The 21,625-nt window shown below is 43.3% G+C and overlaps 1 protein-coding gene across 11 annotated transcripts in view; it reads left to right on the forward strand.

Annotated features, from left to right (window-relative positions):
* FAT1 (FAT atypical cadherin 1) overlaps positions 1-21,625 on the forward strand; it is a 141,074-nt gene that overhangs the window by 3,605 nt on the left and 115,844 nt on the right. For 3 of the 11 annotated variants that reach the window (XM_077302149.1, XM_077302151.1, XM_077302150.1), the window contains exon 2: positions 6,058-9,347. In XM_077302149.1, the coding sequence (XP_077158264.1) occupies positions 6,077-9,347 (3,271 nt within the window). In that variant the 5' untranslated portion in view covers positions 6,058-6,076. Of the gene's footprint in view, positions 1-379; positions 670-6,057; positions 9,348-21,625 lie in introns of those variants that run through there. The other 8 variants (XR_013225177.1, XM_077302152.1, XM_077302144.1 and 5 more) reach the window with 5 other exon arrangements.

A 21,625-nucleotide genomic window follows, 5' to 3' on the forward strand; every position in this document is an offset into this window, starting at 1 on the left:
GGGAGGGGGAGGGATGAATCGCCCGAGCCCCTCTCGCAGGCCCGGCCCTAAAGGTGTTCTTACAAGTCATCCCCCAGAGTGCCGGGAGGGGAGTGGCTCCCTTCCCCGGCGGGTCTCCGCGGAAATAAATCTCGCTGAAGTCAAGCGGGCCATACCGCCCAGCAAGTGAGGCTGGGGATCGCAACGGCTGCTTGGGAAGCCAGTGCGATCCACTGGGCTGACTTTGGGCCGGGCTGAGGAACCCCGGCTTGCACGATGCTGACGATCTAGTTTCACTCCCCCCCCCTTTTGTGTGTGGGTGTGTGTCTGCTTTGGGCCGCTGCAGCCCCTCTCCGTTCGCTCCCGCTCGGCAGACGGCTAGCGGCGCGTTTGATCCGCGGGGCTGGAAGGGCTCCGGAGCCAGATGGTGGCGAGCCGCGGAGTCGCCGGGAAGTGCCGTTGCGGCTCTCCGAGCCAGAAAAATGAGTTCCGGAGGCGGCTTGCGGCGGCCCCTGCGATGGCGGAGGAATCTGGGCAGGCGCGAGCGCCGCGCTGGCGAAGGAGCGAGCGGCCGGAGCCGGGGGGAGCGAAGAAGTCGAGGCGAGGGCGCCGGGCTGGCCACCATGCGGGGCTGGGGGCGCAGGCTTCGGGGAGCGCCGCGCACGAGGCGCTGAGGGCCCGGCGGACGAGGTGAGAGCGGCCGGGCGCGCGGGGGAGGGGAGCGGATCGCGCCTCTGCCTGGCGCGTGGCACTTTCTTCGGGGAGAAAACTTTGTTGCAAAGTTCGGCCAGCGCCGTTCCGCGCAGGGCCGTGGGGAGGGGGCGATGCGCGCCTCGGAACAAAAACTCGCCCGCTCGGCCTGGGCCGGGCCGCGCTGCGGAGGAGCTCTCACCTAGGCGAAGTCTTTCCTTTGGCTCTCCTTTCAAGGGTAGCAAGAGGTCTCTAGGGGAGTAGCCCGGCAGAAGGGGGCTGCCTGGGGGGAGGGTATTGTCCTCTTCCTCCTGTTGCTAGCTAGTTAGCCAGCCAGCCAAGGGGGCCAGGTTGTGGGTGTCTGGGGAACACCCAGCTCCTTTCATCAATGCTTGCAGGATGGCTTGAATCTTGGGGGGGGGGGGGATCCGCTTTGATTCTGGGGCCATGCGCGGAGCTTCAGAGAGAATTCCGCTCCCAGGCACAAATCGTGACCTTTTTTTGTGTGATTTTAGAACTGCCCCAAGTGTTGCTGCTGCTGCTCATCTCCCCCACCCCTTTACCTGTCAACTCCTACCTAGCCATGCTGCTTTTATAATTGGATTAGGGAAAAGGTGTGCAATCCCTCCCCTGAAGAATCCTCTCAGATCCATTTGGGGTGTTTGGCAGGACTGTTAAGCCCTTGGCTGCTCTTGTGTGTTCCCTCATTGGACTTCTTAACAGGAGTTTTTAAAAGATTAACAGTTGTCAGGGCTCTGGGGATATATATATTTGCTTGCCGGAGTTACATTGAAGAAGAGCAAAAAGTAATAGTGTATCTTACGCCCATAAGATGACAGACAATTCATTATCCACCTCCCCCTTAAGGTACAGCTCTGTCACAATTAAGTGGTTTGAGTTCTCGTGGATTTCAGTGGGAAAGTGAAATGCATGCCTAAGGCTGCAATCCTATGCATGCCCACCTGGCAGTATGCCCCATTGAACACAGATGGGCTCATTTCCTCAGTAGACATTAATAGGATTGTGTGTTGCACGCATCTCTCCACTGTGACCAAAAGAAAAGGCCAAAGATCCATCAAGTTTTCTATTTTCTGACCATGACTATCTATTGCAACAGAAGCCTTGAACAGCTTTTGAAATGTTACAAGTTAGCTAGATTGGGTCCTTTTGTTCTCATGGTGGTTTCTGCAGGATCTTCATCCTCAATCTCTTCCAAAGAAATCAGAGAAGATAACTGAGATGTTTTTGATATTCTTGCATGCCCTGCCCATTAGTTTCTCTTGCATGGTGGTTGGCATCTTGCTCCACCTTGTAAGAAAAAAATCATTCTTATTTTAGTGAGTATGAGTTAGCTCACTTATTATGGTGAATATAAATAGGTAAGAAGATGAGAGGGTTTCTTGTGTCTCTTTCATAGTTTTGGTGTGTGTTTTATGCATATACCCCACATGATTGGTGTTTTTTGGTAATAAGGTTTCATATGTGTAGGCTTCCAGCAACTTGATTCAAAGGCCAGTAATGACCAGGACTAGTGTAAATTTAAGCCAGTTAGGTTACAGTTGCAATCCTTGCTTGAGAATAAGCATTACCAAACTCAGAGTTAGCCATTATAGTAAATTTTGAATAGTAATAGCTGTAAAAGTAATCTGAACATCACACAAGAAAGAGTTATGGTGTGTTTGTTCTGTACTTATTATTGGAGCTGTAAGTCTTTGTAGAACGCTAGTGTTTTAAGTTAGTGAGTGCTTCCAGAGTCAAAATTGAGCAGTACGCAAAAGCTAATGCTTTGTGATTGATGAACCTCTTTATATGAAGCCATTTCAGTTTGATATGTACAGTTTAAAAGTTAGAATGGTTATTTAGTGGCAAGGAATGATGGATTTCTTATTCTTGAGATTTCCTATAACATTCACATCAGGGATTTTACTTGGTGCAGAACGTCTTGTGCTGGCAGAGCATATATTGGCATCACACCTAAAACATCCCGGAGTTTCTGTTGCTAATTACCACATTTTTATATTGGCATTGTGGTTGCATTCAGTTGTATACCCTTCTGGGCCAAAAGAGATGTGTGCTGTTATGGCAGAAGTCCAGGGCTGGAACTTGGAATGTTCTTCCCATGTTCCCCTATGGCCCTGAGTGCATCACTAAACAATCTGTGGCTTTAATCTTCATTATAGGCATTATAGACTGCAATCATCATCAGATTATAATATCAGAAATCTCTTGTGTCTGAATGTATTTTCACTGGCCAGGCAGTAATGGCTCAAAGCATGACTGATTGACAGGGCACAACCTCCCCTCCTCCTGAGTCATAGCTTTTAACAGTGTTAAGAAACCAGCAAATGCAGGTGTAAGAGCACCATAATTGTCACTCACAGGAGTAGCTCTGGGATACTATATTGCAGTTGTCTTCCGGTGTCTGTTAGCATAGGAAGAGAAGTCCACAGTAGTGTTTGGCACTCCCCCCCCCCCCTTGTCTTTGAGGGGCTGGGAGGGACAGCTGCAGTTGTGCTCCTGCTCCCAAAGAGTGCTGTGATGTTTTTCAAATGTGGCTTTCCCTGATGTTCAAATGCCAGGAGATGGAGCAGGTGCTGTGGGGAACTGAAGCTAATCTGAGCCAACAGTTATTGGACTGAGGCAAATGGCTGACTGCATTTCTGAAGGAAAAAAAATGATAATACGGTATCAAACTCAAGTGTAATTCTTTGACCTATGATCGGTATGTGATTCTCCCACCCCCTACTGCAGGGGTAGTCAAACTGTGGCCTTCCAGATGTCCATGGGACATCTACAGTTCCCATGATCCCCTGCCAGCATTCGCTCCCTGGCATCCGCTGGCAGGGGCTCATGGGAATTGTAGTCCATGGACATCTGGAGGGCCGCAGTTTGACTACCCCTGCCCTACTGTCTCCATACATATATACTCTCATGCCACTGTGGACATTATGGTTACTTGTATTCCTTCTGCTGCTCCCATTTGATGGCCTTGAGTTACAGTTCCCTCTAAGGCTAGGCAAATGGCAACAAGTTTAAAGTGGGTTTGCATATGGAGAAAGAAATGGGGACATTAGTCGTTTTTGTTTTCTGTTCCAGAAACAAAAATGGTCGGTCATGGCCTTTGGAAAGTTTATATGAACCTTAAGGCTTAGCAAACAGTTTTACTGTTTTAGAAATTGATAGTGAGGAAAAAAATCTTAAACCTTGTGATATTTCAGAGATAATAAAGATTTTATAGCCATAGCCCTTGGCTAAAATGTTGCAGGAATGGAATCTTTTTGGTTAGCTGAAGGTGAACTGTCGGTGATAACGTATAAGCCGGAGACTTTTATGGAATACCACTTATTGACTGAGTTGATGCATTTACTTTGCTTGGAGGCTGATGGTTTTGCCCTTGGTGTCAATACCATGCTTTCATTATGGCTCTTACGTTGTGGTAGTTCCTAGTAGCCATCAGTAGCATGGTGCAGATGAACACAAGAGCTTGTGGGTACCTGTCTACTGGGGTGCTCCTTGTCAGAAAGACAGGAAGTACTATTCCTAGTAGGTCTTGAACTAGGGTACTCACTGTAGATCCTTTGCTGGGAATAAATGGCAATGCCATCACACAATGTGGTGGAGAGATAATAGATGAAGACTGATCATTCACTAGTTCCTTGGAATGAGGTACTCAGGGACAAGGTTCTCCCATCTTTTGTGGAAAGCTTGTCAGTAGAGTTTAGGGGAGCCAAAACAATCTGATGATATGATGTTGTTCCTTTTGCAGTCCCGAGTAATAATTTTGTAACATGGCCTTTCTCACAGACAAGTCACAATTTAGACACTCCTGAGTTTTAAAATAGAGCTCATATTATTTGGATTGTTTGTTTGAAGTAACTCTCTCTAGTTACATTATGCATGAGAATGGGCATGCAGTAATATGCTATTTGAAGGCATCATAAGGTACTGTTCTTTCTTGAGGCCCATAATCTGCCATCTGAAACTTTATGAATATTTGGTAAGAACCAGGGAAGTAAAGTTTACTTTAGCCATCTGCCTGTGTAAGTTACATGGGGTTGGAAGAATGATATTCATTAGGAAAGCAGCATGGCATGTTTGAGATTCGTTTCGAGATCAGTGCAATCCTAGGTGGATTTATAACCCTCCAAGCCTTGTATTGCAAGACTGCATCAGTATTGCAAAAGGATCAATATGAGTAAAAAAACCTCATAAAATATGAGTAAAAAAAAGAGAAAACACAAAGTTCCACATGATGCTAGCAATCAAAATTAGTCATACAAACAACCTATTTCATTACTGTCCATAAGAATATGAAAAACTGACTGTGCTTCAAATGGATTTAGAAAGACTTCCGGTAAACAGCTGGTTTCGATAAACCTTCATTAGCAGCATGAACTGGTTTGATCTAGAGGATGCAGCAGTAAATTTTCACAGAGATACCTCTTAGGATCACATTATCAGATTAGAGACAGAGCCCTATAAAGCTAGTTGCCTTTCAGAGCACATTCTAGTATCCCAACTACTGGTTCATGTTGCTACTGAAGGTTTATCAGTATTTATTATGCATCAGCATAAATGGGAAAGCTCCATTTTATGTTTAATGGATGGATAGAATTACTAACTTCAATGGCAATTTAAAGTCATATTCATTGTGAACTATTTGTTTCTGGAGATGCTTAGCTTCTAGCTATACAAAGAATTGTCCAGCTGATTCTCCATTTTAACCTCTGCATGCAGAAGTTTAGTTGTTGGGTGAATGGGAAAATGCAGCAGTACTGAGCAGTTCTTAGATGAAGCAAATACAAGCTAATGAGTATTTATTGCCTACTTTTTCTTCCTAATCAGGCTCAAAATGGTTTACCACAAAATATACAGTAAATACAGTTTCATTATACAAAACAGGACAACAGGAACAAGCTGTATCTTGGGGCCAGTATAGAATTCAGTGGCCCAATTGTCTAAGGCTGTAGTCTAAGAGCTGAGAGCTCTCTAGGGTTTGTGCTTCCTGGTCATGCTCAAGGTACATACCTGGGACAAGAACAGGGTTGGTAATGGACCTGGAGGAAAACATCTTGTCTCTTTCATACTAATTCTATTGTGGCTGCATGTGATTTTTCCCATAAATGGAGGGGAAGGGGCGCTCCATGGGTTCAGAATTTTCAGAACATTTACATTTCTGTCTTTGGTGTGGTGGATTCCCAGTATGATTGTAGATAAGCAATTGCATATAAGTGATTGCATTCTCACCACTTGTTGGAGGTACCATATGGTTTAAGCATGATTATTAAGACTGTGCCGTAGATTTCCTAACAACTACAAGCAGTCAGATTACAGGCACAGAATACAGTATTCAGAAGAGCTTGACTGGTGTTTCTTTTCTCCCTCCAGGTTTTGGGGAGCTGCTTCGATGGAGAGCCATTTTACCATGTTGCTGCTGCTCCTACTGCTGCCCCTGCAGCATTTTGGAAACTGTGAAGGAACCCCAGGAGCAAGCAGTGCTTTGCCAATGCAGTTCACTCAAGCTCACTACAACGCCACAGTGTACGAAAACTCTGCTGCCAAGACTTACATTGGGCATCCGGTTAAAATGGGCATTTACGTCACAGACTCACTGTGGGATATAAAATACAAAATAATTTCTGGGGACACCGAGAACCTATTCAAAGCTGAAGAGCATGTTTTGGGAGACTTCTGTTTTTTGAGGATACGGACCAAGGGAGGGAACACAGCTATACTTAACAGAGAAGTAAAAGACCACTACATATTAACTGTCAAAGCAATAGAAAAGAACACAAATGCAGAAGCTCGAACAAAAGTCAGAGTACAAGTACTGGATACAAATGATTTAAGGCCTTTGTTTTCCCCAACTTCTTACAGTGTTTCGTTGCCTGAGAATACAGCAATAAGGACCAGCGTTGCAAGAGTCAGTGCAACGGATGCAGATATTGGAACTAATGGGGAGTTTTATTATAGTTTCAAAGACAGGACGGATATGTTTGCCATTCACCCAACCAGCGGTATTATAGTTCTTACTGGCAGGCTTGATTATGCAGAAACAAAGGTTTATGATCTGGAAATCCTTGCCGTGGATCGTGGAATGAAACTCTACGGCAGCAGCGGTATCAGTAGCATGGCAAGGTTGACTGTTTACATTGAGCAGGCTAATGAACACGCTCCAGTTATCACAGCCCTTGCTTTGGTTCCTTCCGAGCTGGACAAGGATCCAGCATATGCAATTGTAACGGTTGAGGATAGGGATCAAGGCCCGAATGGAGAGGTGGCATCTCTGAGCATTGTGGCAGGTGACCCCCTTCAGCAGTTTAAAGCTGTGAGGACTGTTCCTGGGGGGAAAGAATATAAAATCAAAGCTGTCAGCCATGTTGACTGGGAGAACCAACCATTTGGCTATAACCTCACTCTGCAAGCTAAAGATAAAGGAAATCCTTCAAAGTTTTCTTCTGTAAAAGTGATCCATGTGGTCTCTCCCCAGTTTAGATCTGGACCAGCCCGGTTTGAAAAAGATGTTTATAGAGCAGAGATAAGTGAATTTGCCCCACCAAACACCCCTGTGGCTATGGTAAAAACTATGCCTAGTTACTCCCATTTAAAATATGTGTTTAAAAATGCACCAACCAGAATCAGATTCCATTTGAATCCTCACACTGGCCTTATTACTACTTTAGATCCCATAAAAGCGCAGCATGCATCACATTTTGAACTAGATATCATGACGAATGACAGAAAAGCATTTACAAAAGTCTTGGTTAAAGTCATAGATATGAACACGCACTCGCCTGAATTTACGCAAACTTCCTATAAAGCTTCCTTTGATGAGAATGTGCCTGTAGGTACGAGTGTCATGAGTGTGAGCGCGAATGATTTCGATGAAGGGGAAAGTGGCTACGTGACATATAGCATTGCAAACTTGAACCCTGTTCCTTTTGTGATAGGCCACTTTACCGGTGTTGTTAGTACCTCTGAGAGCATGGATTATGAATTGATGCCAAGAATCTATAATTTAAGGATTCGTGCGTCTGACTGGGGCACGCCATATCGCCGCGAAGCCGAGGTCCCTGTTACTATAGTTTTAAATAATTTGAACGACAACACTCCGCTGTTTGAGAAAATAAATTGTGTGGGAACAATCCCCCGAGAACTTGGTGTGGGAGAACAAATAACAACTGTATCTGCTATTGATGCTGATGAGCTGCAGTTGGTCCAATACCAAATTGAATCTGGAAATGAGTTAGACTTGTTTAGTTTAAGTCCAAACTCTGGAGTTCTTTCCCTGAAGCAATCATTAGTGGATGGCTTAGGTGCAAAAGCATCCTTTCACAGCTTGAGAATAACAGCTACAGATGGAGAGAACTTTGCAATGCCTTTGTATATTAATATCACGGTGGTTGCCAGCCGCAAACCGGTCAATTTACAGTGTGAAGAGACTGGTGTAGCCAAAATGCTGGCAGAGAAGTTACTGCAAGCCAATAAGCTGCACAGTCGGAACGAGGTTGAGGATGCCTTTTTTGATACGCACTCTGTGAACTTGCATGCACCTCAGTTTGGAAATAATCTTCCCCATAGCATTGAAGTAAGAGAAGATCAGCTGGTAGGTTCCAGCGTAATCATAATGAATGCTACTGATCTTGACACTGGTTTCAATGGAAAACTGGTCTATGCCATCTCTGGGGGTAATAATGATAGCTGCTTTACCATTGAGATGGAAACAGGAATGCTAAAAATTTTGTCTCCCCTTGATCGTGAGGTAAAAGATAAGCACATGTTGAATGTCACTGTTTATGACCTTGGGATACCACAGAAGTCCAGCTGGCATCTTTTAGACATTAATGTTTTAGATGTCAATGACAATAGTCCAGAGTTTTTACAGGACAGCTATTTTGTGGATGTGAGTGAAAACACAGACCTGGATACAGAGATAATTCATATAGAAGCCATAGATAAAGATTCAGGGACAAATGGAGAAGTGCGATATTCAATTCTCATGGATACAGATAAGTTTTCTATTAATAGTGTGACGGGTGTTGTGAAAGTTGTAGGGCCTCTGGATCGTGAGGCGCAGCCTGTGCATTTCCTGAAAATAGAGGCCAGAGACCAAGCTAAAGAGGAACCCCAGCTGTTTTCAACTGTATTATTGAAGGTATCTTTGGACGATGTCAACGATAATCCTCCTAAATTTATTCCATCAAATTATCGTGTGAAAATTCGAGAGGACCTTCCCGAAGGAACTGTTATCACGTGGCTGGAAGCCTATGATCCTGATTTAGGCCATTCTAGTCAGGTGCGATACAGCCTCTTAGAAGGAGGGGATGGAAGTTTTGATGTAGACAAACTCAGTGGAGCAGTTCGCATTATCCAAAGGCTGGATTTTGAGAGGAAACAAGTTTATAATCTAACTGTGCGTGCCAAAGATAAAGGGAAGCCTGTTTCATTGTCTTCCACCTGTTACGTTGAAATTGAAGTGGTTGATGTAAATGAAAATCTTCACCCACCGCGTTTTCAAAGTTTTGTGGATAAAGGTTTGGTAAACGAAGATGTCCCTGTTGGAACTTCAGTGATGACTGTGTCTGCTTATGATGAGGATACAGGACGAGATGGAGAGATTAGATACTCCATAAGGGATGGTTCTGGCATCGGAATTTTTAGAATTGATGAAGAAAAAGGTAAGAATTTATTTAATTGCTTTCCGTGTAATGTATTTTTTAAAGTAACACCACAATTACGTATGTTTGTGTTCTCTGGCCTGCTGCTGTAAAATTTGTTTAAATTTTAGACATATGGAAATAATCCCATCTCTTAGAGTACTTCATAATTTTTGTAGACTATGTAGAATCTGCTTCAATTTGACAGATTTATGAAACCATATAATGAATAAGGAGACCTGCATAGAACAAATCATGTGTGAATGCATTTCTGTAAAAGAAGGGCAATGACTTAAATATCAGAATATGGTTGCAGCCGTGGAATGCTCTGAATCTGCAAGGTGTCATGGTTCTGCCACTTCTAGGCCTTGATGTGACAGAGCTCTTTGCTCTGTCTAGGATGCTGTACAGGGATATAATTTCTGTTCTTCTGTATGATCACCTGTTGAATAAGGTTAAGATTGCTTTGTCAGGTCAGTTATTTGACTTGGTTATTGTAGCAGAAATCAAGAAACTCCAAGCCTTGGAAGTCCCAGAAAGAGCCAAGGCTAAACTTCCCTGTTCACGAATCTATGAAAAGAACATACAATGGATGGATTCCTCTCCTTCCCCCAAGCATATTTAGTTTGAACCCAGCCTGCCTTACGATCACAAGCTAGCTGTAATATCCTCATATAAACATGCACCCATAGAATCCAGACATACTTTAATGGATTCCAAGAGCTTTTTGCTCTGGCTGCTTTCTGACTCACAGCAGCTTCTTTCCTACATTGTTTTTGTCCTGTGCCATTGGATGGACAAAGGGAACTCCCTTCTTCTCCTTTTCATCGGGAAAAGTTGATTCAGATTCCACTTGTAATGAAGCTGCAGTGAACCTGTGGATGTTAAACCTGGAACAGACCAATATAATTCCAATTCTCCCACCATTTGCAGACCCATGTTTGCTTGTTCATAAAACTAGCAGTGCCACATCCAACATCACTTTGTCCATGAAGTGTGTTGTGTTTTGTGCCTGCCTGACAGATGTGTGGAATTTGAAATCTGCAGAGTATGCATTCTAATTAGTCATTAAAAAAACCTGCTGTATTTAAGATCATTGATGTTCCTTATTTGTTCATTTTATTTAAGAATAAATAAATGTTCCTTATTTTTCTTTAATACCTACCTGCAGACTTAGACTGATGCTCATGTTCTTTTTCTCTGTCCAAGTCTTGGTCTTGTGGTTAAGGGCCAGCTTGGCGTAGTAGTTAAGAGTTGCGGACTCTAATCTAGAGAACCAGGTTTGATTCCCCACTTCTCCACATGCAACCAGCTGGGTGACCTTGGGCCAGTCACAGTTCTCTAGGTCTCACCTACCTCACAGGGTGTCTGTTGTGGGCAGAGGGAGGGTAAGCTGCTTTTAGACTCTTTGGGTAGTAAAAAGTAGGGTACAAAAACCCAGCTCTTCTTGTTATATAGGCACAGTTGGTGGTAGTATTCTGAATGAATGAATTTTAAGGGACTAGTTACCCTGAAGTGGATAGTTAGGTGAGCCGGTCACACTAGATTTTGGAAGCTAAGCACGGTTGGCCCTGATTAGTATTTGGATGGGAGACCACCAAGGGACTTTAGGGTGATACAGAGGCAGACAATGGCAGACCACCCCTCAACATCTCTTGCCTAAAAAACCCTACAAAATTACATACGTTGAGTGCAACTTGATGGCACTTCCCACCTCCAGTTATGTGTTACTGAGATATCTGAATTCAGAATATCTGGAGTAAGTCTAAATATAGCGATAGATTGTAGAAAAAATTGATTTATCTTAATTTTGCCTCTCGGGGAACAAACTATAATTAGTTTAAGAAGACAATTTGATTCACCATTCTCAGCTTATAAATGACATACTAAATTTATCCAAAACATATAGTTGGAGGTTTCAAAGGGCAGAATGGCATTTATGGCATTGTTTTTGGAAGACCGTTATTAAACAAAATAGTCAATATCATTTTAAGCAGTCCCAAGAGTTCTAATTAAAATTCTCCACTTTTACCTTTCAAATTATATAACACAGATTTTACAAAGTGCACTTGTCAAACCACAAAGCAGGGCTCGAAAAAAGAATGAAGTGTATTTAATGCATGATTTCACAAGTAAATTTTGTCTTGCTGGCAGATAATATATAATTGTAGTATTCATCCTGCTCTGAAATAAATATGAATATATTTGCACAGCAGCTGCAGTAGAAGAAAGTCTTCGTTGAAATCAATCCCCTTCTGGTCATGACTACTGTTGCTTTTTATATCAGTATTTCTTTTGAGATAAGGTTATGCTCCTAGAACTAGATTTTAGTTGTTCTATAACTTTATACATGCCCTGGTATGGTCTGAGGGCATGTGATACAATTGTCTGGAAGGGAGACCTCCTCAGACCCCTGTGTATACTACTTTGTGTTCAGTAATGATAAACATACAATGATTCATAGTTTTTTTTCATGGGATGGTGAGCATGTCTGCTAAAGCAGTGGTCCCCAACCTTTTTATCACTGGGGACCGGTCAACGCTTGACAATTTTACTGAGGCCCAGTCTTTTGCCAAAGGACGTCGCTGCTGCTGCCTGAGCCCCTGCTCCACTTGCTTTCCCACTTGCGCCCCTGTCTTCCCGCCGCCCACTGGGCAGCGCTGCCAGCAGCAGTTGCACAATGCCACACCGAAGGGGAGCCCCAGCTATGGCAGCCAATGGAGAGCCCCAAAGGTGAGCTGGCAGCTGAGTGGCGGGGCAGCCCTCGAGGCAGCAGATGGGGAGGAGGACGAGGAGGAGCCGCGGCCCGGTACTGAATGATCCATGGACCGGTCCCCGGACCGGTGGTTGGGGGTCACTGTGCTAAAGAACAAATAACAGTGATTTCTTTGCATGTTGTCCTTAGACTATCCTCTGCTAAAATGAAGGTGGGTTGAGTTTAATGGAGACTTTCTGCTACCAGGAAACGCTAAAGGGGAGAGGAAAGATTCCATATAGCAGCAAGGGATCTGGCACTGGATTTCGCTTGAAGGACAGTAGCACTAGGAAAAGGCAGTTGGCGGCACAGGGAGGCAAGGCATCTGGGCAGGCAGGCAGCAGGAGGAAGACCTTGAGATGGCTTTGATTGTACTGGCAATGACGTTTAGAGAGTGGCATGCAAGCAGAGCACTGCAGACTGGAAGGGGGGAGGGTTAGCAAAACGGGACAAGTGTTGGGAGGAGGCAAGAAGGCAAAATCCCACTTCACAACATTCAGGATTGCAATAGACATACATAATCCCAATGGCCAGTTTGCAGTCCATCAGGAAAGCCCAGAGCCCTGCTCTCCCCCTAAGGAACACTTAGCAGTCCCTTAGGACTGCTTGTTACAGAAAGGTTGGCTTTCTTGTAGAAATGAAAGCATAAGAGAAAGAATAAGGAAAGAGTCAGAACAAAACAAAAGGAAATCATGCTTTGTTCTTCTGTAGGCTCTTCAGATCAGGTTTTTAGTAATGTTTTGTTTAACAACTGCTATGGAAGGAAGCTTCATTCTAATGCCACACCATCTCTTGCTTCACAAAGCGATTGTGTGTCAAACGGAATTTTTAAGGACTTTTTGATAATGCTAATGAAAATTAGCATTATTTACTTCCATGGTTATGGCAGTTATACTTTTGATTTCTTTTGGAACAAAATAATAAGGAAATTAATGTCACTTTAAAAAGAGCTTTACACTCTGCTACCTCCAATTGTTTGGTGATCTCTGGCACCAAGGAAATTTGCTTGACTTCAACCAGACCAGAGCTTTCTCCATCCTGGCCCCCACCTGGTGGAATGAGCTCTCAGGGGAAATCAGGACCATAGCGGAACCAGATCAATTCTGCAGGGCCTGCAGAAGGGAGCTCCTCTGCCAGGCATTTGGTTGAGGTTGATCAGAACCAACAGCTTCCTCTGCCCCCCCCAAGCCTCCCTCCCATGAAAATCATTGACTGATTCGTGCAACTAAGGGGGCCATCAGTACGCTGTACTTTGAATTACTGTTCTCACCATTGTTCTACTGTTCTTTTATATGGTTCTATTGTTATTTACTGTACTGTTACTGCTTATGGCTATTGATTTATCTGTGCTGTTCCCTGTTCCACTAAGTTTTATGTAAACTACCCTGAGCCTTAGGGGAGGGCGGTATAGAAATGTAATAATAAATAAAAAGGAACTTTGTCCTGCATCCTGAGACTTCATCCTACATATTAGTTGAATGAAGAAGCTGTTAGGTCAGCTGACTTGCTTTTTGAAGCTGGAGCTGGCTACCAGTTTACTGTGAGGGTGGGAAAAGATGCTGATGGATGTGTCTTTTACTCCTGGGGTCGAACGTAAATTAGAGGTTTGCTTTGCCTGTCATGAGGCGTGATGCAGTTGTGTCATGCAACTAGTGTAGCACTTCTTGAAAGTAAAGGTATATTTAGTTGATGCCGTTCTCGAGAAGAAGACGCAAGAGAAGTTTTCAGTGGCAGGCTTCATGTGGAGGACAGAACCATCCTTCCCGATTCAGTATGGGTCCACTGCGTGCTTTGCGGTCTAGTTTGATGCCTTCTAAATGGAAACAGAACGTTCATGAAAAAGCTCATAAACTTTTAGTAACTGTCACCACCTCTGGAAGGAGGAAAAATGTTGTGGCAAAGTTCATGCCTTAGTGGTGAGCCCAAGGAATCAGTTCCACCCTAGAGAGACACATTTGGCACATGGATACTCATACAGCTAGTTGATGAGTTTGTGGTTTTGACAGACTTAAAAAATATAGGTACAATTAGTTGATGGCTAGCCATGGGACAACTTAGAATTTTGTTTTTTTTTTGAGACCTATAGAGAAAGAGCTTTTTATTCTTTGTAGTTCTAAATGTTATACCAATAGCAAGTATAAGTAGCTTTAACCTTTCAATTAGATCCTGCTGAAGTCATCAGTATATCTAATTCTCAGTGCAGCCAAATCTGTGGATACTTAAATTCTTAGGTTGGGACTAGGGCTAGACAAGTCAGATTTTTGTACAAACCTGAGAAAAGAACCAAATTTGTAGAAAAATCTGAAAAATATTGGGAGAATTAAAAACTCCCAGATAATACAAGCAGCACCTATATCTTTAGAAAAAGAAGTTGGTTCTTATATGCTGCTTTTCTCTACCTGAAGAAGTCTCAAAGCGGCTTACAGTTGCCTTCCTTTTCCTCTCCCCACAACAGACACCCTGCGAGGTGGGTGAGGCTGAGAGAGCCCTGATATCACTGTTCGGTCAGAACAGCTTTGTCAGTGCTGTGGCGAGCCCAAAGTCACTCAGCTGGTTGCATGTGGGGGAGTGCAGAATTGAACCCGGCATGCCAGAAGTCCACACTCCAGTACACCAAGCTGGCATCAAATGCCATCAGTGGCTGTAGCTTGGCAATCACAACAGTATTGTGTGCCATCAGGTCTTGATTTCTGACAATAAAAGACTGGAGAAGCCGAGCCCCTTTTTAAGCAGTCTTGGGCTTGCAGGGGAGGATAAGTTGGAGTCAGGTAAACCACTAGGTGACTTGTATGACTTACTCAGGACTGGCTGCTTGCTACAGTTCAACACAAAGACCAGTCCGGTGTAGTGGCTGGAGTGAGGTTCAGATCCCCATTCTGCTACAAAATACTCACTTGGTTACCTTAGGCTAGTTGCCTAACCTACCTCACAGGGGTTTAAGGGGATGGGATGGAAGGAAACAGTATTTGTGGGAAACAGTGGGTATAAATTAAACTATAGCTGAATATGAGCAGGCAAAAGGTTGGTTAATGCATGGCAAGGACATAAAAATGGGCAAGTTCCTCATGGGGTTCCAGGAAGGAGGAAATAGTGTGGGAGAATGAAACAAGAGAAAGTGAGAAGCCCCCTACAAGTCTTTATGAGTTTCTTGACTTGTTGACCAGCACAGTACAACTCAGCCATAATTATCCCAGATAAAAGCTTCCAGGAGGAGTAAAAGAGGGAAAACTGAAGACAAGGGTAGATAAAGGTAGGTTTGCTGTTAGGTAGGAAGAAGAAACGTTACAGGGAGAAGCTATGAAGGATTCCAGGGAGGGAAGAGAAATGAAATGGGGGAGGGAAAACAAGAAGTCCTTGCAAGTACACCCTAGTGTATGTATCTAATTCTCAACATGGCCCCATTTGTGGTTGCTAAATTAAGAGACTGAAGCAACGAATAAATAAAAGACAGATCTGTCAAATATGTGAAAAAGTCCCAGCTTTGTAGAAAAATGTTATCTACATATATATTGAATTAACACACACACACACACAACCAATAATAGAAACCGTGCCTGTATTTTTATGAAATGGGTGCTTCTGAAATCTTATTGGTTCAGTGAGGAATACAACATTGCTAGGCAACCACAACAATATTGTCAGCTGAAGACTGGGTGGGGACAGATAAAAGCAAGGTTGGTCAGTGAGTGGGAAGGAGAGAAGGAAGCAAAGAAAAGAGAGAAGGAAGAAATAGTTCTCACAGGTTCTCAGTTTGTTGATACTAGATTGTGAATCTTAAGCTTCAAGATGTAGCTGTGTAAACGTGTTGGAGCTAAAATTACAGAGTTCGGTGGCACTTTAAAGGCTAAACATTTACTGTTATGTATGCTTCAGTGACCCAGAACCTCCTGCCGTTAGATTATTTACCTCCGATTGAGCATTATTTCCTAAATTCTTTGAGCTGACCTATATATTGCTGGAAAGTGGGCAGATGAGATGTCATTTGAATGACTGTCATCCTCTTCGATGTCCACCTCAAAGTGGAAAGTTGTATCCTACCTAGGAAAGATGAGCATTTTTTCTCTTCTTTTTTTCCTCTCATCTTTTATCTGAAGTGGTCCCCCCAGACCTCTGTTTATCATGAGTAAGACCCAGTGTTTGTGCTTTTCTAGTTCTTACTGTATTCATGGATTTTAGACAGAATGTTCTGAAAGTAAACAATATAAGACCTAGTCTGCAAGCAGAAGCGTCTGGCTTGAAGAGATTACAAGTGTACTTAAATCTTAAAAGTCTGAGATGAACCTGTTTCCAGTGAACCTTCTGAAATGTATCTTCTTTATGTATTTATCTACAATAATTTTGTTACAATAATTTTGAACCGTCCCTTTCTTTTCGTGGTGTACTTTTATCTATTGATTTGACAAAGCAGTTTTTTATTTAAAATGTGAACCAACTTGGGGTTGTCCTCTCGAGTATAATTGTTTCAGATGAGAGAGGGGGTAAAGATGTTGGCTGCTTTCTGACATGTGGAAACAATGTGACAGTGATCCAGGGGTCCTCACCCTGTGTGGGGTACATAGATTGAAGGCTTCCTGGATTGCAAAAATCACCCAGGTAACCTGTGGCTTAGAAACCTGACTGTTACATACTGGCTTGGCTGTCACAGCAACTGCAGTTTGTTCTGAGAAAGGATGCCTTCAGTATGCCAGCCAAGGGGTGGTGAACATGGAAGATCTCTTGGTTCGTTCTACATTTTAAGTCTCTGCTTTGCTATAAACTCCCTCATACAGGATTAAAACCAACATTAATTTAGGATGTGTTTTCAACAGCAGATGAGGTGCTATAATAACCTGATAATTATTTGACCTGGAGAGATATGGTGGTGCTGGAGTGTTCTGTTTCTGGTGCTCCAGGAATGAATTTTGCTGCTTTCTAATGACGTCTCACTTTTTCTTGGGCCCAGAAGCAAATGGTTCAACAGAGGAAACAAAGGGAAGTGCCCCTGTGTTCCTGAAAAGAAAATGAAAAGGTGGCAGAAGTAGGGCTGCTTCACTGGATTCTAGACATGGATAATACATATCGTATATTATCAGTTGGCAACTAATTATGTGACCCTGGCAAAGCCAAGAATGTCGCTATTTAGGTGGCAGCATGCCGCTTATTTCATTATGCTATAATTTGTTCACACCATAGCTTTGCCCCCTAGCTGTCTAGTAGAGGAGAAACCTAGCAGACCTCCTTTTGATAGATAATTGCAAGCATCTCTGAACAATACTTATCTGATTGACTGCTTAGTGCATGATGGCTTAAGGCGAACTTCCTAAAAAGTCACTTTTACTTTGCTTTGTTTTCTTTCTTTCTTAAAAAAAAAGAAAAACCCTCTAAACTCACCCTGGTACATATCCTAGAATAAAGTGAAAAGGGACTGTTCTGTTCATTGTTCCCATTTGTATGAATTTAACAAATATTAGTCCCTCATTCATTCACTTCAGTGTTTGAAGCTCATGTCCTTGTTTTACTAAGTGTACAACCAAACTGAGTATCAAACATATGGTTGATAAGGAGACATTAGTTCTAATAAAACTGATTCTTTCACAATAGAAAGTTGGATCAGGCTAGCCTGTTCTTGGAAGCTAAGCAGGGTCAGGACAGCTAAGTCCAGAGTCACATCACAGAGGTGAGTAATGGCAAACCACCTCTGAATATCTCTTAGCTTGAAAACCTTCCCTATGGGGTCATCACCTGATGGCATTTTCTACCACCACATTAGGATGTATGCCAAAGCCCCCAGCAACCTTTGCATGTAGACATCAGTAGCTCTTCAGAACCATGGCTGATGCTTGTCCTCTTTACCTTTGGTAAAATGTCATAGACACAGTCTTGGAAATCATGTGATGGTCTACGCTAGTGGTACTGTAGACGTCTTTTTCTTAACAGCTCGCATTCCCACCACATACCTTTTTAGAATGGGTGGTTCAAAGCAGATATGGTTTATTGGGATGAAGTCTCCAAAGGGGGAAATCCTGCTAGGCAAGCATCAGTGGTTAAATAGTGATGCAGACGGTGGCCATGAATGTTCCTCCTATCTTGATAAAGAGCTTTCACTTAATAATGCCACATAAACATTGATGATAGTCCCAGTGTTTTTTAAGCAAGTTGATGATAAAGGCTGTTTTCAAAGAATCACAGAATCATAGACTTGGAAGGTGACTCCTGGGTCATCTAGTCCAACTCCGTGAGCTATGCAGGACACTCAACCCTATCACTCGTCCACTGTAACCTGCCACCTCCTTGAACCTTCACAGAATCAGCCTGTCAGATGGCTATCTAGCCTCTGTTTAAAAATTTCCAAAGATGGAGAACCTACCACCTCCTGAGGGAGCCTGTTCCACTGAGAAACCATTCTGTCAGGAACTTCTTCCAGATGTTTGACGGAATTTCTTTTGAATTAATTTCATCCTGTTGGTTCTGGTCTGTCCCTCCGGGGCAAGAAAGAAGAACTCTGCTCCATCTTCTACATGGCAGCCTTTTAAATTCCTGATGGTTATCAGATCCCCTCTTAGTCGTCTCCTCTCTAGGCCAAACAGACCAAGCTCCCCCAATCTTTCCTCAAACGGTCTCCAAACCCCTCACCATCTTTGTTGCCTCCCTCTTGTGGAAAAGGTTTGCTGGCAGGGTCTCATGGGAATTGTAGTCCATGGACATCTGGAGGACCACAGGTTGACTACCCCTGCCCTAGTAAACTTCATTGGCCACTTGCCAGGGGCTGTTCTGCTTGTCGGAGTCACTGCCATGGAGAAGTGGAAGTCCTGTACTGATATCACACCTCTGCTGAGCTCTTTCTATTTTTCCCACCCATGGCATCAAAATCACCACAAATGTCCAGAGAATGTTGGCAACCTTAGCTCATGCAAAGTTTACATGGTGCCTTGTAAGCATCCCTCCTGAGCACCAATACCGCCCCCCAACAGTAGGGCTCTCAAGAGCCATCTTGCAGTGGTTAAGAGCAGTGGCCTCTAATCTGGAGAACCAGGTTTGATTCCTCACTCCTCCACATGCAGTCAGTTGAGTGACCTCGTGCTAGTCGCAGAGCTGCCTCAGCCTCACCTACCTTACATTTTGCCTAAGAAAGGCAGTTATAAGTTGCTTGGAGACTTCTTCTGGTAGCAAAAGGCAGGATGCAAAAAAACAGCCCTCCTTCATCTCCTGAACTCACTATAACATCAGCAGTAGTAGTGTCCGAGTGCATGGGTAGTCAACCTATGGTCCTCCACATGTCCATGGACTACAATTCCCATGAGCCCCTGCCAGAGAATGCTGGCAGGGGCTCATGGGAATTATAGTCCATGGACATCTGGAGGACCACAGGTTGACTACCCCTGTCCTAGTGCAATCCCCTCTGACTTGTGGAGGGCAGTTGTGCCGGGTGTCACAGCACCTGGCCTTTGTGAGCCTTCACTGGAACCCCCCTCCCCCGCATTTGCTGCCTGCTTGTCCTCTGAACCTCAGTAGCAGTATTTCTGTGTGACCAAATAATACAACAGGTTTTAATATAGCTTTGTGCCATTTGAGTAAACTTTGACAGTTTATGCACTAGGAACTTTGCTGCCCTGGCTCCTATGTGGGAGCACAAATCCAGGGTGGGCAAGGTGCACCAGGCCAAACCCCCCCCACACACACACACACAAACACACCGTGTGGAAGCAGTAAGAGGCGGGGCAACCTGCCCTGACTTAAACTCCAGCCTGCAGCCTGGCACGAAGCCTCCAGTGCGGAAACAGTCTCAGTGATCATAAACTTGTAGATTAACACAGTTCTGTGCCCGAGGATCCAAAAACAGATCAGTCTTAAGATTTTATATTGGATGCAAGGCACATGTTGAGCACATTTTTGTTACCACACTGCCATAAAGTAACTTGCACGGTTAATGGAAATCAGCTGATGTTCTTGAATGCCATCACATGCTATCGGTGGTCTTTGGAAAGGCTGAAAAGCTGTTAAACAAACATGTTTTTGTGCCCTTTTTTGTTTTTTTGCTATACACGGAAGGAATCTGCTGAGAGCAGTGAAGCTGGGTCTGAAATAGCCTCTGGGAGAAGCTCTTTTGGTGCCTGGTAAATACGAAGGCAACATGAAAGCTTTAGGTTTCCCACTCTCCGTCTCAGGTTGTTAGGAGTAAGCATTGTTTTGTAGTGACCCCTGTTGACTGGGTCTGATGGCCTCGCCATCTGATTTAGATAGCCCTGCCATAGGAGAGGGTAAAATAAAATCGGAGTCCAGTAGCTCCTTTAAGACCAACAAAGATTTATTCAGGGCGTGAGCTTTCAAGTGTAAGTACTCTTCCTCAGACTATGAAAAGCTGTTAGTGAGACAATGCTATTTGGAACGGAGATTCTCTCCATAAGTATGAGTCAGTTTATTCTGAAAGGTACACATGGAGAATTACATTTTCAAGTCTGTATTTTGTTGTTGCTGTTTGAAAAACATAATGATTCAATGCATACCCTCCACATTTTAGGTAAACCGCCCTGAGCCTCATGAGAGGGCGGTGTGGAAATATAAACAAACAAGCAAATAAATAAATAAAAATCTTAAAGTGCGTTTTGCTCTGCTGATACAGATGCTATATTGCAAATTATTTCCTACTGAAGCATCTGCTTAGCTCTTGAAATATAGGTTAAGCTCAATAGGGTTAGATACACATTACCTCTTAATGTTTATTTCTCTCCCCTACCCTTTCCAGATTCTAAAGTTTAATCATGTGTCATTTCAAGCCTTCGGAAAAGGCATAGGTCTGTGGAATATTCATCACATTTGCTATTTTGTAGGATGAGATCAGGAACAAAGTGTGGAGGTCCCTTAATATAGCAGGCAAAGTTGATTTAACATAACAAATGTCTTGGCTTATCGAGCCAGATGTTTTAATCAGCTGATTACTGTATTTTAGTCTATAATATTAGCTTATTTTATTCTATTATAATTTTACCCTGCTTGGTTGTATTTGCCTCTTATTGTTATGTCAATAAAGGTTTATTATTATATAACAAATGTCTTGGCTTCCCAAAGTGATATAAAATCCTTCGGAAACAAACCTGAACAACAAACAAAATCAAACCACATAAGTGAAAAAAGAAGAAAAAAGTACACTGTCAGATTCAGCAGAATCTGGCAAGTAAAACTGTTTTGACTTTCCCACAGAAGGCCAGCAGAGTAGGGCGAATGGCAGAGCAGAGCAGGTGTGCTTCTTGGCTCCCACTGGAGCAGGGTCTGCAACCTTTTACAGTTGGAGAGCTACTCAGTGTCAAATTCCAGGACCAGAGTTCCACAAAGAGGCAGTATAACGAAGACTAGTTAAATAACTGGAAATATACAGCTTAACATTACTGATAATTGATGTGTTGATAAATAATCCATAACATTTCCGTAGTTGCGAGTCCTTTGTTAGGAAGTGGTGCACATGAAAGCTTTTTAAAAAGTAATAACAGGCAGGAGCTCTCAGTGCAGTAGTTTTGGTGCGTTAGGCATAAATCTCTCCTTTTTGCACTCACGTTACTGGGAACACTCC

The sequence above is a fragment of the Paroedura picta genome, chromosome 10, assembly GCF_049243985.1.
Source record: "Paroedura picta isolate Pp20150507F chromosome 10, Ppicta_v3.0, whole genome shotgun sequence".
NCBI lineage: Eukaryota > Metazoa > Chordata > Lepidosauria > Squamata > Gekkonidae > Paroedura > Paroedura picta.